General features: G+C 40.3%; 1 protein-coding gene across 1 annotated transcript in view; it reads left to right on the top strand.

Annotated features, from left to right (window-relative positions):
- PDGFRL (platelet derived growth factor receptor like) overlaps positions 1–15,267 on the top strand; it is a 218,645-nt gene that overhangs the window by 161,063 nt on the left and 42,315 nt on the right. Inside the window, exon 3 of the mRNA XM_073608040.1 lies at positions 8,461–8,612. Coding sequence (XP_073464141.1) covers positions 8,461–8,612 — 152 coding nt within the window. The remainder of the gene's footprint in view (positions 1–8,460; positions 8,613–15,267) is intronic.

The raw sequence follows: 15,267 nt of genomic DNA, 5'->3' as shown, positions 1-15,267 counted from the left end.
CCAAACATTTATTTCAATTTTCTAAGTTAGATTTGAAGAGATTTCACCCCTCTTCCTGTCAGGAGAGGAATTAATGAAAATCTCAGCAACAGGGATACAGACAATATCAGAAAAAACATTTAAAAAAACATTTAGTAGTGCAAGAATGGCAACAACTTCCCCTATTTATTGCCCCGGTGTCACAGGACAAAAATGAGGAAAAAATCTCTGCTGAATTTATCTTGTCCTCATTCAGTTTTCATTTCACATACTTCACTCTTCCCTTTTTAAATAAAACAAAATGGGGCTGGATTAGGCATTAAACTAGAACACTATATAAATATTAAAAGGAAAAGTATAATCATCAAAAGGAAACTGTGATAAAGTTTTGCAGATTTTATGATTTTTAGGTTTTAAGTTTGTATAATATTATTCATTTTATGTGTACACCGTAAATATACAGTGTTAGATTTGTTGTCATTCAATAAAACATAGCATTTATTGCCCCTTATAATGTTTTATACTGTGACGATTATAATAATTTCCTTTTGAAGGTAAATGTAACCTAAAGTCCTCCTTCCACAGTCAAAGAAACAGAATGACATTTCTGAACATGTCAGAGTATGTATAACCTGTGTGGAATTTATGTGTGCTGGCAGGAAGTGATGTCTTCAACATTACATCCTCATTACATAATGCTTGCATCCAGTAAATGGTTCTATTACCTATGTTAACTATATACAGCCTTTCCTAATGCACAATAAATGCTTTGTCATTAGGGAAGAACAAATAATAAAGTTTTTACTTTGTAACTACCTTTTTGCTTAACAGTATATTTTTACAGTGGCCTTTTGTATTACTGTACTGCTTTCTATGGTCAGTATTTACAGTCCATGTAAAAATAATATCTTTGTTTATGGGGAAATGCCAACTCAAATGCTTCAGCACACTCTTGGGACCATGGTTAACAGATGTTCTACTGGACACTATTTAATTCTTTGAAAAGTCTAGCAGAGATACATCATTGTTAAGTATATCATAGGTGAAGGCCTTCCACCAGGGCCCCCAAGGGCCAAGTTAACAAAACCAAAATATTACTAAAAAGATTTACTTATATTTTGTACTGCTCAACTCAAATACTATGACTCTCTTCCTTAATAAGGGATCTTCTGCATTTCCCACTGCATTAAGGTATGCTGTATTAAGTCATTTTATAATGTCTAATATATATAATTATTACCTTATCAACACATGTCCAATCAGTCTCAAATCCATTGGTGTCTTGATGATTAGCAAAATAACTTCTTGGTCATTGATTTAGGCTGGGTTCACAGTAGTCCGGTGTAGCTGCTGATCAGCTGATCAGGGCCCTTGTTCCCCATCAACAAAGCACCTCCCTCATGTTGAGGGCATGTGGCCTGGTATGGCTCAGGAGTGGGGACCTGCTGGGCTGCATGCTCGAATAATGGTCTGGTAAGTATTTTGGGGGGGCACCCTTTTTTTCTTAATTTTGGCATGGGGTTCCCCTTAAAATCCATACCAAACCCAAAGGGTCTGGTATGGATTGGAGGGGGGGACCACCACACCGTTTTTTTTTAAACATTTTTGTATGGCCGGCAATGGTATTGTATTGCCAGAAATTTAAATGTCTTTTTTTCTTTATAAATGTCAGTTTTGCTGCAGCAGGTTCTATACATGGTACAGATGCGCCACTTTACAGACAGACTAGGGGGACCCCCAGGCAATATATTTAAAGGAATTTTTCATTTGTATCATTTCACTTTTACCATCATTAAAATCACTGCCCCTGTAAAAACAATCTTTTAAAAAAAATATTTTGCATTGATACACGTCCCGCAGGGCAGTAACTGGGCCCCCATACCTTTTTTATGGCCAATAACGTGCATATAAGCCATCAAAATGGGCACTTTTGATTTTTCAAGTTTGGGTCCCATAGACTTTAATAGGGTTTGCGTCCAAACGTATGTTATATTCAAGAGTTCTGGTGCGAACCAAACCAGGGGAGTGTTCGGCCCAACTCTATTTGAGAGTACCAACATGCTAAAAATGTTTCTTAGTTACTACCTTACCAAAAATAACTGGAGGGAATGTTCCATGTCACCCTTGACAAAGGCTGCAAGGCTAGTAGGCTCCACCTTGTTGAGATAAATTGTATTTTTATATACACTGTGTTGTTTGCATTCTAACATCAGAAATGTTAATAGAAGGGATTTGTTAAAAAACAAAGACCTGTGCTGTTACAGCTGATATTTGCGTGCCATTCAGATAAAGTGAGAGTATGTATGAGTTGTATTTAGCAGCTGGTATGAGCAGAGACACACCGGCTGCCAGGGACCCTGCATGATGTGGATTTATAATATTTTAGTAAACTAGCCATATTATATCTATTATATATATGGCTGTTTTATCATTTACATTTTATAGATACAAAACACTTTTAAACTTTGTAATAGTGTTATTTGTAATATAATATATTGGTTATATTATACATAAAAATCTGTATTTTAATAGCAGAGCTAAAACATTCATGTGCAGTTTGAGCACTGGTGATTTTATTAATTTATGTTTAGACTGCCCAAAGTAAAAGACCCCACATAGAATTCTTTCATGTTTAATTGAACTTTTTTTTAGCTGCATTGATATGAGAGTGATACATCTAAATATCTATTTTAATTAGACCAGAGGGATGTTGTGCTATTCTTTGGGGTAATATCAACTGAATTTAGACGGTGTTGTTACAAAGATAAATATGTATCACGTGTTCTACTCTTCCAATAATTTTCTACGCATATATATTAATGGGATCGTTTTGCTAATAACTTTATCTGTGGGGTTTCAAGATACTCCATAAGCCTGAAATAGAATTGTTTTTGAATTAAGCAACTGCTCACACATTTGTTCTTTTAGTTTAATTAGCTATGTATTTACTGTGTGTGCATTCAAAGAAACCACATTAAATGTTCTTCACAGTGTATGTCAAGTTATTTTTTTTTATTTGCTTTGGATATGGATGTGGTTCACGGTTACCGCTACTATGGGTTTACATTGAATACCCAGGATTTGCAAATTTCCCAATTTGGCAAACTTTTGGCCGAAAAGTTTGCTGGCTCGCTGCAGAAGAAAGGAACAACCAATAATTTAGAGCAAGCCTTTGCCCCTGGTCTATGAGTCCTAAACAACCAATAATTTGAAGGGATAAGTTACCCAGTATTCCTATAAAAGATTGGGTTTGCAGCAGCCTTATTGTCAATGTGTGTTGGCACTGTTAGGGAGAGCTGACAATTCTGTGTAGAAAGAGAAAATATTTTTATTCTTTTTTTTTTTTTTTTTATCCTGTATTGAATTTTATTTTAACTGTGCTGTCTCCCTTTATAATGTAAAGCATAGGGGCAAACTGTTGATGCTATATAAATACTGTGTAATAATAATAGTAATTTATTTTGATATTAGTACATGTCTACCATGACAGTACCTGACTTAGTACGTACAGTATTTATTCCAAGCGGATCCGCTTGCTCAGCGGGGGATCTCTCTGCTGATCCCCACTGAGAAGGAGGATGACAGGTCCGTATCCACTCCGCTATGCTGAGCAGACACAGACAAAGCCCACAGTTCTCTATGGGATGGTCGGATGGAAACGGACTACCTGTCCATTTCCATCCAATTGTCATCTGATCCTTCAGATACAGTATCTTACAAAAGTGAGTACTCCCCTCACATTTTTGTAAAGAATTTATTATATCTTTTCATGTGACAACAATGAAGAAATAACACTTTGCTACAATGTAAAGCAGTGAGTGTACAGCTTGTATAACAGTGTATAAAAAAAGTGAGTATACCCATAAGTGAAAATGTCCAAATTGGGCACAATTAGCCATTTTTCCTCCCCGGTGCCATGTGACTCGTTAGTGTTACAAGGTCTCAAGTGTGAATGGGGAGCAGGTGTGTTAAATTTGGTGTTATTGCTCTCACTCTCTTATACTGGTCACTGGAAGTTTAACATGGCTCCTCGTGGCAAAGAACTCTCTGAGCATCTGAAAAAAGGAATTGTTGCTCTACATAAAGATGGCCTAGGCTATAAGAAGATTGCCAAGACCCTGAAAATGAGCTGCAGTACAGTGGCCAAGACCATACAGCAATTTAACAGGACAGGTTCCACTCAGAACAGGCCTCGCCATGGTCGACCAAAGAAGTTGAGTGCATGTGCTCAGCATCATATCCAGAGGTTGTCTTTGGGAAATAGATGTATGAGTGCTGCCAGCATTGTTGCAGAGGTTGAAGGGGTGGGGGGGTCAGCCTGTCAGTGCTCAGACACTGCTGTTTTGAGGCTTGCTTTCAGAAATTTCCCCCACTTTCTGTCCCAATGACAATGGTTTTACCAAACAGGAAAATTTGCAATAGAACGGCAGAAATAAAAACCTTGTGGGACTCTAGCCTTCCCCTGCTCTACTAAAAAAATGTTTCAATACATTTTTTAATTGATTTTCCTGTAAACATATCACAGAATGCACATAAATCTAATGCCGCGTACGCACGATCGTAATTTCCGACAACAAATGTTCGATGTGAGCTAGTTGTCAGAAATTCCGACCCCGTGTAGGCTCCATTTTCTGTCGGAATTTCCGAAAACAAAAATTTGAGAGCTGGATCTCAAATTTTCGACAACAAAATCAGTTTTTTCCGATCGTGTGTACACAATTCCGACGCACAAAATTCCACACATGCTCGGAATCAAGCAGAAGAGCCACACTGGCTATTGAACTCCCTTTTTCTAGTCCCGTTGTACGTCAGCAGGTTCTTGCCGATCGGAATTTCCGAAAACATTTGTGCGACTGTGTGTATGCAAGACAAGTTTCAGCCAACATCCGTCTGAAATAAATCCACGGTTTGGTTGTCGGAAATTCCAATCGTCTGTACGCGGCATTAGAATAGTCAGGAATACAGCACAGAAACATTTGTGCAAGAAACAAATGTAATAAAATGTGGTTATGATATTGTTATTCAGCACTGGGTCGCACTACCAAAAGCGAGATTGAAGTATAAATAAACTATAAGTATGTGATGGCTCGATAAACAGGATATTAATATAAGTAGTAGTCAAACAGTGGGGATTACAGAATGGAGGAAGGGGAAAAGAACAGGTAAGGGAAGAAAGAAAAACGCTGGAGAGAGGCAGTCTAGCCCTACCTACAAGCCAAACAGACTGCAGTCCATTCTAGATTAAAGAAAATGTGTAAACCTTGGGTACAACACAGCTGAGTATTTTCAAATTGTATCAGTTACCCTAGCCTCCACTTTCTCATGTAACATCATTTGTGTGATCCGAGATTTAGTTTCGGCTATGGAAAGAGTAGGGGTTTTCCACTATCAACAGATCAGGGTTTTTTTATACAGAGAAAGGCTTATTCAGGTTTAAGGGGAATAATCTATCCATATGGAAAAGACTTCTGACCAAAATTGCCGAACCAGTGAACAAGAGGTTCTCAATTGTCCACATCCTCGAACAGGTAGCCAGATAATAAATCTAGCAATTCTAACAGGCACCAGATATGATTATGTCAAAACCTTGTAGTTAGCTTCTACCACAAGCACGAGAGCAAGATTTCATTGTGTCCCAGATACTGGACCAATCAGCAGCGTCTAGGTCTGTCGCCCACTGATGAGTGTAGGTCAGGGGTCAGGACATGAGTAGGGTGAGTAGCATAAATAAACAAGATCATTCCTGGGAAATGCATGTCCTTACAGCACTGACGATTAAAATGGGACAAAAGCAATGGAACATCCAGGAACTTGATATAGTGCTCCAAAAAATGTTAGTAGACCTAGTTTTTTTACTTGTACTTACAGGAAAGCCTATAATAAGGCTTACCTGTAGGTACAGTGAATACCTCCTAAACTTGCACTGTTTAGGACAGTGGTTCTCAACCTGTCTAGTGGCGTGACCCATTGATAACATTTCCCCAAGTTGTGGGGACCCCCAACAATAAAATTATTTTCATAGCGTGGGTTGACAGCACCCAAGGCAAGACAAGTGATTTGGGCCCCTAACCCACGGACATTTAGCGCTCCCTGGGTCCCTTCCACTTGTACAGTATTAAAACCCCCTATGATACATTTTAGGATGTACCACCCTCTTTCTTCTCCTTTCTTTCCCTTTTATCGCTTTCTATCCCAATTTCTTGTTTTTTTCCCTTTCCCTCTCTCTAGCCGTTGTTCTTGTTCTTTCTCTTATTCCTTCTCTCCCTTTTTTTTGTTCCTCCCCCTCTTGTCCTCTTCCTTCCATGTATTCTCTATTTTTATTCCTTCTCTTACTCCTTGGTGGGGGTGGATTGAGTGGCAGTGCTGGTGGGGGGTGGGATGAGTGGCAGTGCTGGTGGGGGGGAATGGGATGAGTGGCAGTGCTGGTGGGGGGAATGGGATGAGTGGCAGTGCTGGGGGGGAGTTCTGATCAGCCAATTTCGGTGCTCTTGATCAAGGTCATCTGCTGATCTGAGAACTGTAGCGGGGACTTTTAATGGCAACTATAATCACAGGTAGTGGTTGTGGTTACTCACAGCAGTGACACCTATGCCAAAATCAGGAGATAGGGTCTCCTCCAGCCCCTCCCACTTCACATTCCTCACCAGTCAGCTAACCTCTAGTCTCTGCCCCCAGACATGCTGGGAACTGAAGGGCGGCTGCGAAGAGGCTGAGTGGGCGGCCGTGGGCTCCAGGAACTGCCCAGCTGGGTGGCCACAGGCACCCAGGATTCGGTGACCCCTGGCAAAATGTCATTCCACTCCCGAGGGGGGTCCCGACCCCCAGGTTGAGAACCACTGTTTTAGGAGATATTCAGAGTGCATGCAGCTGGTGATATCACCTGCGCGTGCACTCTGAAGGTCTGGCATACTGTGCCAGACCTTCAGAGCCCATGCCTAAAATGGTGGGAGTGGAGTCATCGCAGCCCCGGCCACTCATGTAGCCGGAGGCTGAGAACCTAGAAGGAAGACCGGGTGAAGATGGAAGATGGAAAACCTCTAAGTGGTTAAAGCATGCCGCTGGAAGGCTTTGTGGTAAGGTAAGTCTTGCACAGTGTGTTAGTATGCAATGCATTTGTCTTAATTTGAAGATATTGATGCACTTCTATTAAAGGCAATTTCAAAGTTTGTTGTAGTGAAGTAAATGGAAGAATTTTATTAATTGTGAAAAAAACTGTTTTATTTCTGTCTGTGTTGCTGTTGGAGAGTTACCATTACTTTGTGTCTAGTAAAACCTTGTCATTGGAACTGAGCCCCATATAGTAGTTGAAAGCCAACAATAGTTCCAACCTTGGCCCACTCAATTGAAAACTAAGAAAAAAGTTGTTGGCTGGAAATACAGTTTATGTTTTAATATACTGTACATGAACTTGTAGGTGCAAAAAAATGAATATTAAAAATGTATAATGCTTTTTTTGTGTCCAAACTATGCAAATGTCAAAACATCTTTGTGTTACAAGGAAACAGGAAATTCACCAAAAGAAAAATGCATGACTTCACTTTTTGTTGTGGTTGGAGATTTTCCCTCATTTCCTGTCTAGTGAAACCATTGTCACTGGGACGGTAAAAGTCTCTCTAAGAAAATCCAAGGTAGCAGTAAAAAATTGACAGGACAATCATACTCAATACAAAAGCACACTCCCGATACCAGAAAGCAGAAAATGTCTGTGTATACCAGGCATTATGCATGATCCTATTAAACTGGTGATTGTCAATAAAATGAAAACTGACCACACAGTTACAACTTTAGCAGGCATCGCCGTTAGCAGGCATCACTCTGCCTAATAGCACGACCTGCTAACCATTCCACATCTGCTGCAGACACTTGTCAGTTGCAGCACAGTACAAGGTACCCAGGTCAACCATGATCATTCTTACAAACACTTCTGGACCTAGAAAATCACCCTCTTTTATGCCTAGCGGATAGTCGGGGATTGATATTAGTTCATTACCACTTAATCCAAATTCCTCACCACTTTTAACGTCTAAGGTAAATATGGCTTCCACCAAGTTGAAGTTTATTAGCTTTCTACGTCTCCCCTGTCTTACCATGTCTAGATGCCAAAGAAAATGTGTCACTGAAACTTTGTACAAATTTTTGTGTAATTTTCTGAATGTTATGTGACAACATAAAGAATTAAAAAAAGATATAATTAAGAGCAGTATCTCAGCAGTGTATATGAAGCAACATTGATTAAAAGTCCTAAAGTGGGACCCAAACTGTCTGTTTTCAACTGGTTATCTATAATCTATGTCTACCAGTGGTGGCAGAAACCCCAACACCATAATTGTCTAAGCGCCATTATTGATTGTTTTTATCTGCTCATTTTTTATTCTAATTGCTAGATTTAGCAGAGAGTTTATAAGATGCCCATTGGACTTTATGGCAGAAATGAATGTCACCCACAGCTGAACAGTGCTCTGTTCTTTGTTGTCTTTCCAGCATCAAACAGCTTGACAGATATGGACAGCTGATTCTGATAAACTCCTCTGCAGCGGACACTGGGGAGTTCACCTGCTGGGCTCAGCTTTGTGACAGCTTGGGCTGCAAGAAGGATGAATCCAAGACTGGCTCTACATACATTTTTTTCACAGGTCTAAGTCTAAGTATAAAGGGTTACCTATTGCATGTCACATTTCTATGTCTTACAAAAGGACACATAGGTAAACATATACAACAGATATGGCATTCTTACATATTGCTAGTGGCGAGTTCAGTTAAAGTTAGCACTGAACCAGGTCTTCGGACATCACTAAAGGGTACTCAATACTATTGAAGTAACATTTTTTACCGCCATTTTATATCTATATCTATCTATCTAGATAGATCTATAGATCTATCTAGATAGATCTATATCTATCTATCTATCTATCTATATATCTATCTATCTATCTATCTATCTATCTATCTATCTATCTATCTATCTATCTATCTATCTATCTATATATATATATATTGTAATAAACTGTAATGTTTATTGCTGTGGCCAAGTATAATTTGCCTCAGATCTAGTGTTTATTTTGAAGGTTGGGTTTAGAGGTTGGGTTTAAGGTTAGGTTAAGGGTCAGTAACTTAAAGTTTGGGTCTGATTATTTAATTATTTGGGTGGGATAATTAATGTTTCAGATTTACATGAATATTTATTAGGGTCAGATGTTTTTCTTCTCACGCAAACCAACAGGAAGAAAAAAGTAGCTCTAAGCTGGTCATAAAGAAGTTAAGTAGCATTTCTAATGCATGCTGAATGCAACTGAAAGCATGCTGCACAGTGCACCTACACTAATCCTTCAATAGACACACACTAAAAGTTATTGGTGGCAAAAAAGTTCCTGTGCTAGAATTTCTAATGATAAAACTACTGCTCCAAAGCAAATACTCCAGTTTGACAAGACAAAAACTAACATACTGCATTCAAATATACTTGGTGTGCTCTTCCAGACTCATCTTGTTGATTTCTAAAATTGCATAACTACATTACACCATAATGCAATCCTGTATTGGTGCCTTTAGTTTAGGGTACCCACATTTCAAGGTGGTGTGTAGAGACTAGTGAAAATGGTAATGTTTCTACTGATACAAAGTTTTCCATGTTGAGATGGGAAGATTAATTACATAATTATGAAATTTATCTTTTATATAATACACCTACAGTCATATTCATTTTTTAAAGTATTGTTCCACAATTCTGGCGTATTGAAGTATATACTGTATATACTCTACAAAAAACTCAAAGGACAGTGAGGGTTTTATGGTTTGGACTAAATATAACAATATCCTTTACAAACATAGGGATTTCTCCTAGCTGTATGGGCATTTTACAATATATGTAAAAGCGCTGCTTAAATTGTCTGCACTTTATAAGTACCTGTAATAAATAAATAAATCTTACTTGAGCAGCAATTGCTTAGCTTGTTGTTGCTGATACAAATCACATACAATGTCCAAGACCACTGGTTGGTGGTATCAAGCAATCAGATGAGAAAAGAAGGGTGCTTTTCTGAATGTTTAGTCTGGCAGATCTTAGATATTTCTGATCTACAACTCACACTAAGCCAATGCTCTTGGAACTAGTGCTTAGGCCTAGGGATGGGCGAACGGTTCGGCCCGAGCATAAGTTTGGGCCGAACTTTCGCTGTTCGGACGTTCGGCATTGCGGTGCTGAATGGTGCATTGCAAGCCCTGATTGGCTGAGCACTGTCAGAGTCATGATTGGACACTGTCATCATGACTTTATCCAATCAAGGGTCATTCCCCACAGTATAAAAGTATTCTTTCAATGGCAGCCATTTTAAGTGTGATTTTGGCGTGGAAAGAGATGGAACAGGGCTCTGTTCAGTGCTATTAGTTAGTGTGCTATACTGTGCTATTTTGCTTCAATTGTCAGTGAAGAATATTAGTATAGTGTCAGTCTAGGGCTAGTGTGAGTGTAGTGAGGAGGACGATCATTCAGCTTTGCATAGTGTGCAGCTAGAGTAGGGACAGCTCAGATAGTTTCAGTGTAGTGTAGTGAGACCATGTCAGTAATCTTTACATTACTATATAGCTAGAGTAGGGACAGTTCAGATAGCAGCGTCAGTGTAGTGACGGTTGAACACCGTCTATTTGATTGCGTTACTCCCAGTTTAACACCATTTACTTCTGTGTTCGTTACTGCCAGTTGAATATCATATAGTTTTGTGTGCGTTACTGGCAGTTTAAGATATAGTTCTGTGTGCGTTACTGCCAGTTTAATGCCATATAGTTTTGTGTGCGTTACTGCCTGTTTAACACCATATAGCTCTGTGTGCATTACTGCCAGTTTAACACCATATAGTTTTGTGCGTTACTGTCAGTTTAACACCATTTACTTCTGTGTGCGTTACTGCCAGTTTAACGCCATATAGTTCTGTGTGCGTTACTGCCAGTTTAACGCCTATAGTTCTCTGTGCATTACTGCCAGTTTGATGCCATATAGTTCTGTGTGTGTTACTGCCAGTTTAACGCCATATAGTTCTGTGTGCATTACTGCCAGTTTAACGCCATTTACTTCTGTGTGCGTTACTGCCAGTTTAACGCCATATAGTTCTGTGTGCGTTACTGCCAGTTTAACGCCATTTACTTCTGTGTGCGTTACTGCCAGTTTAACGCCATTTACTTCTGTGTGCGTTACTGCCAGTTTAACGCCATTTACTTCTGTGTGCGTTACTGCCAGTTTAACGCCTATAGTCCTGTGTGCGTTACTGCCAGTTTGACGCCATATAGTTCTGTGTGTGTTACTGCCAGTTTAACGCCATATAGTTTTGTGTGCGTTACTGCCAGTTTAATGCCATATAGTTCTGTGTGCGTTACTGCCAGTTTAACACCAATTACTTTTGTGTGCGTTACTGCCAGTTTAACACCATATAGTTCTCTACATCAGTGTACATTTGGCGCATTATATTGCAGTATATTATAGTGTATCCGTGGAGTGTGAGTACTCAAATTAAAGTGCACCAAACACCTCTTTACATTGATTAAAGTGCATCTACGTACAGATTTCAACTTCTTCTTTACATCTGCTTATAAGCACCGCCCCCTCCTTCCCAATAATATCTGGGAGGACAACAAGGAGAGGCAGATGTTCCCTTGGCACTGTAAGGGGGCAAACAACAAATGTGTCCACAGGCAAAGGTGGACATGGTGGTCAGTCCTCAGGCAGGGCATTATTTCCTCTGTTTAGTGAGTTTGTCCATGCTATCCAGCCACAGCATGCAGAGGAGGTGGTGGACTGGCTTACTAAACCTTCTCCATCCTCCTCATCCTCTGAGTTATTTGACCACAGCATCAGCCACTTGCTCCTTGATGATGCCCGGCCATTACTGGATTCAGATGTTGGTTCTGAGGTTGAGGATGACAGGAACATGAGCCTAGAGAGAGGAACACTGGTAGACAAACTGGCATTCAAGTTCCCCAAGCTGCAGCATATTGGCAAGTTGTCTCCAGTGGTAATGATGAAGATGGAGGAGATAATGATGATGATGAGGTCACTGATGCAACTTGGGTGCCAGATAGAGCAGAGGAAGAAATTGAAGGTGAGGCAGCACAACCCCAAGGAGGTCGACATCAAGAAAGAGTAGAGAGCAGCCACCCTTTTCCATCACATTGTGCAGCTGTTATCTCCTAGCCCACTTCCCAAAGCTCACCTGTCTGGGCCTTTTTCAGCACATCTGCAGCAGATCGCACTGTTGCTATCTGCAAACTGTGTCTCAGGTACATCAAACGTGGCAAAAACACCAACCATTTGGGTACCACGTGCTTAACAAGGCATTTAAAGTCCAACCACTCAGCCCGTTGGCAAGAGCACCTAAATGCCACACGAAAGGGGCACAAATCTGTCCCTCCTCCTCCTCCTTACCCACTTCAGTCTGCCCCTGCTATACCGAGTCATTACCTTTCAGCAGCCTCCATCGACAGGGACAATGGTATAGCACAGGGTGCCCCAGGTCCTAGCAGCACACCACCAGCTGTAGACTGTAGCCGGCAAATTTCTCTGCCCCATCTGTTGCAGCGAAAAAAAAAAATACAGTCCCTGCCACCCATGCCCATCGTCTAAATGCAAGCTTGTCAAAGCTATTGGCTCTTCAACTTCTGTCTTTCAGCCTGATGGATTCTGCCCCCTTCCGTGAATTTTCACAATGTGCTGTACCAGAATGGCAGGTTCCCAGTTGCTACTATTTTTCACGTAAGGCCGTTCCATCTCTCTACCATCACGTGGAAGAGAAAGTGCTGGCATGGTTGGGCAAGGCAGTCAGCCAGCCGTAAAATCCACCTTATTGCTGACACGTGGTCCAGCAAGCATGGCCAGGGACGATATATTTTGTTCACATCACACTAGGTAAAGGATGCAGGACAGGGCTCGGTGCTGCAGCTTGTTGTGCCCCCACGTCTCCATACAGCTGGTGGTGATGATGCCAGACCTGTGAGCTCTACCCCCTCCTCCTCAGCCACCTCCATGCCCTCCTCTGCAGAATTGTCTTGGGAACATCAGGTACCCCCTAAGCATTCAAAGGGCTATTCCCAGAGTCAGGCTAAAAGGTGCCATGCAGTGCTTCAGCTGGTGTGTTTAGTTGTCAGGAACCACACCGGAGCAGAGATTCTTGCAGCTCTGCAGGAACAGGCCCAAAGGTGGTTCACACCACACCAGCTGGAGCCAAGAATGGTGGTGTGCGATAATGGCTCAAACCTCCTGTCCGCCCTTAGACAGGAAAAGTTGACACATGTGCCATGCCTAGCACATGTCCTTAATTTAGTGGTGCAGCGTTTCCTAAATACATAGCCAGGGTTGCAAGATGTGCTAAAGCTGGCCAGAAGAGTCTGTAGCCATTTCAGGCGGTCATACACAGCCAGTGCTCAGTTGGCTGAAATTCAGCGGGAAATTAACCTGCCCGTAAACCGCCTGATTTGTGACATGCCCACCAGGTGGAACTCGACTTATCAAACTTTACATCAATTAAGTGGATGATTAAGTCTTCTAGCTACCAACCAAAATTGAGCTATTAGAGTTGAGTGTACTTCTACTTTAGGGTAAACCTTGTCTGTAATATTATGTTCAGGAAAGAGCTAGTCAAGGGTTAAGATAGATGCAAATACAGTATATTATTGTCATAAGGAAAGAAAAACTGCTAATGTCTTATCTGCTGTTCATATTATACTGGCTTTTGCAGGAAGCGTGTATTCTTTCATTTATGCACTGACTAAACTAAAATAGTTATTTATCAGCTGTACAATCAGCAGAGTGCAGTGCATGTACATACTTCACTGAAAGAAGAAAGACAGGAAAAGATAACATCAGCTAAAATTCCAAAATTAGATTCAGTTGCAAATATATTTCAAAAGGTGCCGGTCATATCAAAGTACAGCTTGTGATACATTATATATATATATATATATATATATATATATATATATATATATATTAATATAACTAGAATAAAAGAATAAAAACCTTGACAAAAAACTGATCAAACCAGTGATCTATCTCTATACAAAAGACAGGATATGCCATATGGAACATCTGAAATGGAAATTTCCCTCAGGATATACAGTACCTTAATGTAATAACCATACAGTTTAACGTGTCATCATTATTTTTAGGCTACAAGGACACCTTCAAGCTACAATTAAACTGTATATGTAACTTTATGCTGTGACACTGCTAACTCTACTAAATGTACTAGATGAAGTGTCTACGAGTACTGTTTAACCAAAGAGATTTGTAACTGCAGTAAAGGCACCACATTAGTGATCTGGGGTAAATGGTTTAAATCAAGCCCTGGTTTGGTTCAGGTATAGTGAATATTATTACAATTTCTTTTGATTCCCAATAGCAACGTTTTTGTTCATTATACCATATTCATTTTCTAACGGGAGACATTTATCAGGAACCTGTGCCATCTGTAGCCTTTACCATGTAAAATGAGTGCATGCACACGTTACATTTTTTCTAAGCAATTATGCTTTCAAATACCTATTATTATAATACAGAATTCAGAGTGTGATTACCACTTGTGCAGCGTGTTACAATATAAAGGGAGAGGGTACGAGACAGTTACAATACAGTTCAATACAAGAGGATTAGGAAGGCCCTGCTCATGGGAGCTTATAGTCTAAAAGGGAAGAGAAAGTAGTACAAATAATAATAGCTGTGAGGGATGAGCTGATGGAGAAAGTAGAAGTACATTTTTAGATGGAGGTTGGATAGGCTTCCCTGAAGAGATGAGTTTTCAGGGGCTACTCAATTTTTCATTGTTTTTACTAAAACAGAAAACATGAGCATGAGAGATATCCCATGAGCCATGTAGCAGGTACCGCTCACCACTGAACCTGCATTTATAGTGCCATTCATAAAGCGCAGGCTGCTGTGTGAAGCTTGCATTCTCCCAGAGAGAGTTTTTTGCCATAATACTGCCATAGAGTACTCTGATTGTTAGCAAGGCCAGTTACATAGTTAATCTCGTTGATAAAAGACACAAGTCCATCCAGTTCAACCAACAATTACATGGTTTTGAGAACTTTTCTTCCCCTTTTTTTCCACTCCCATTTATTCCCCTGAATGTTAATCTGCTTGCTTTAGAACTCTGAAGTGCTAAACACATTTTTAAAGTACATTAACCAGATGCCGACCGCCCCACGTAAATTTACTGCGGCAGGGTGGCCGCTCTGCACAGAATCTGCTGCCATAACAACGATACTCCTCTTCAAAGTACTGACGCATAATGATGGTGGGCAGTC

This window comes from Aquarana catesbeiana, linkage group LG01, assembly GCF_042186555.1.
Source record: "Aquarana catesbeiana isolate 2022-GZ linkage group LG01, ASM4218655v1, whole genome shotgun sequence".
In the NCBI taxonomy this organism is placed as follows: Eukaryota; Metazoa; Chordata; class Amphibia; order Anura; family Ranidae; genus Aquarana; species Aquarana catesbeiana.
The sequence above is the reverse complement of the archived record's forward strand: the minus strand, read 5'-3'. Positions and strand labels throughout refer to the sequence as shown.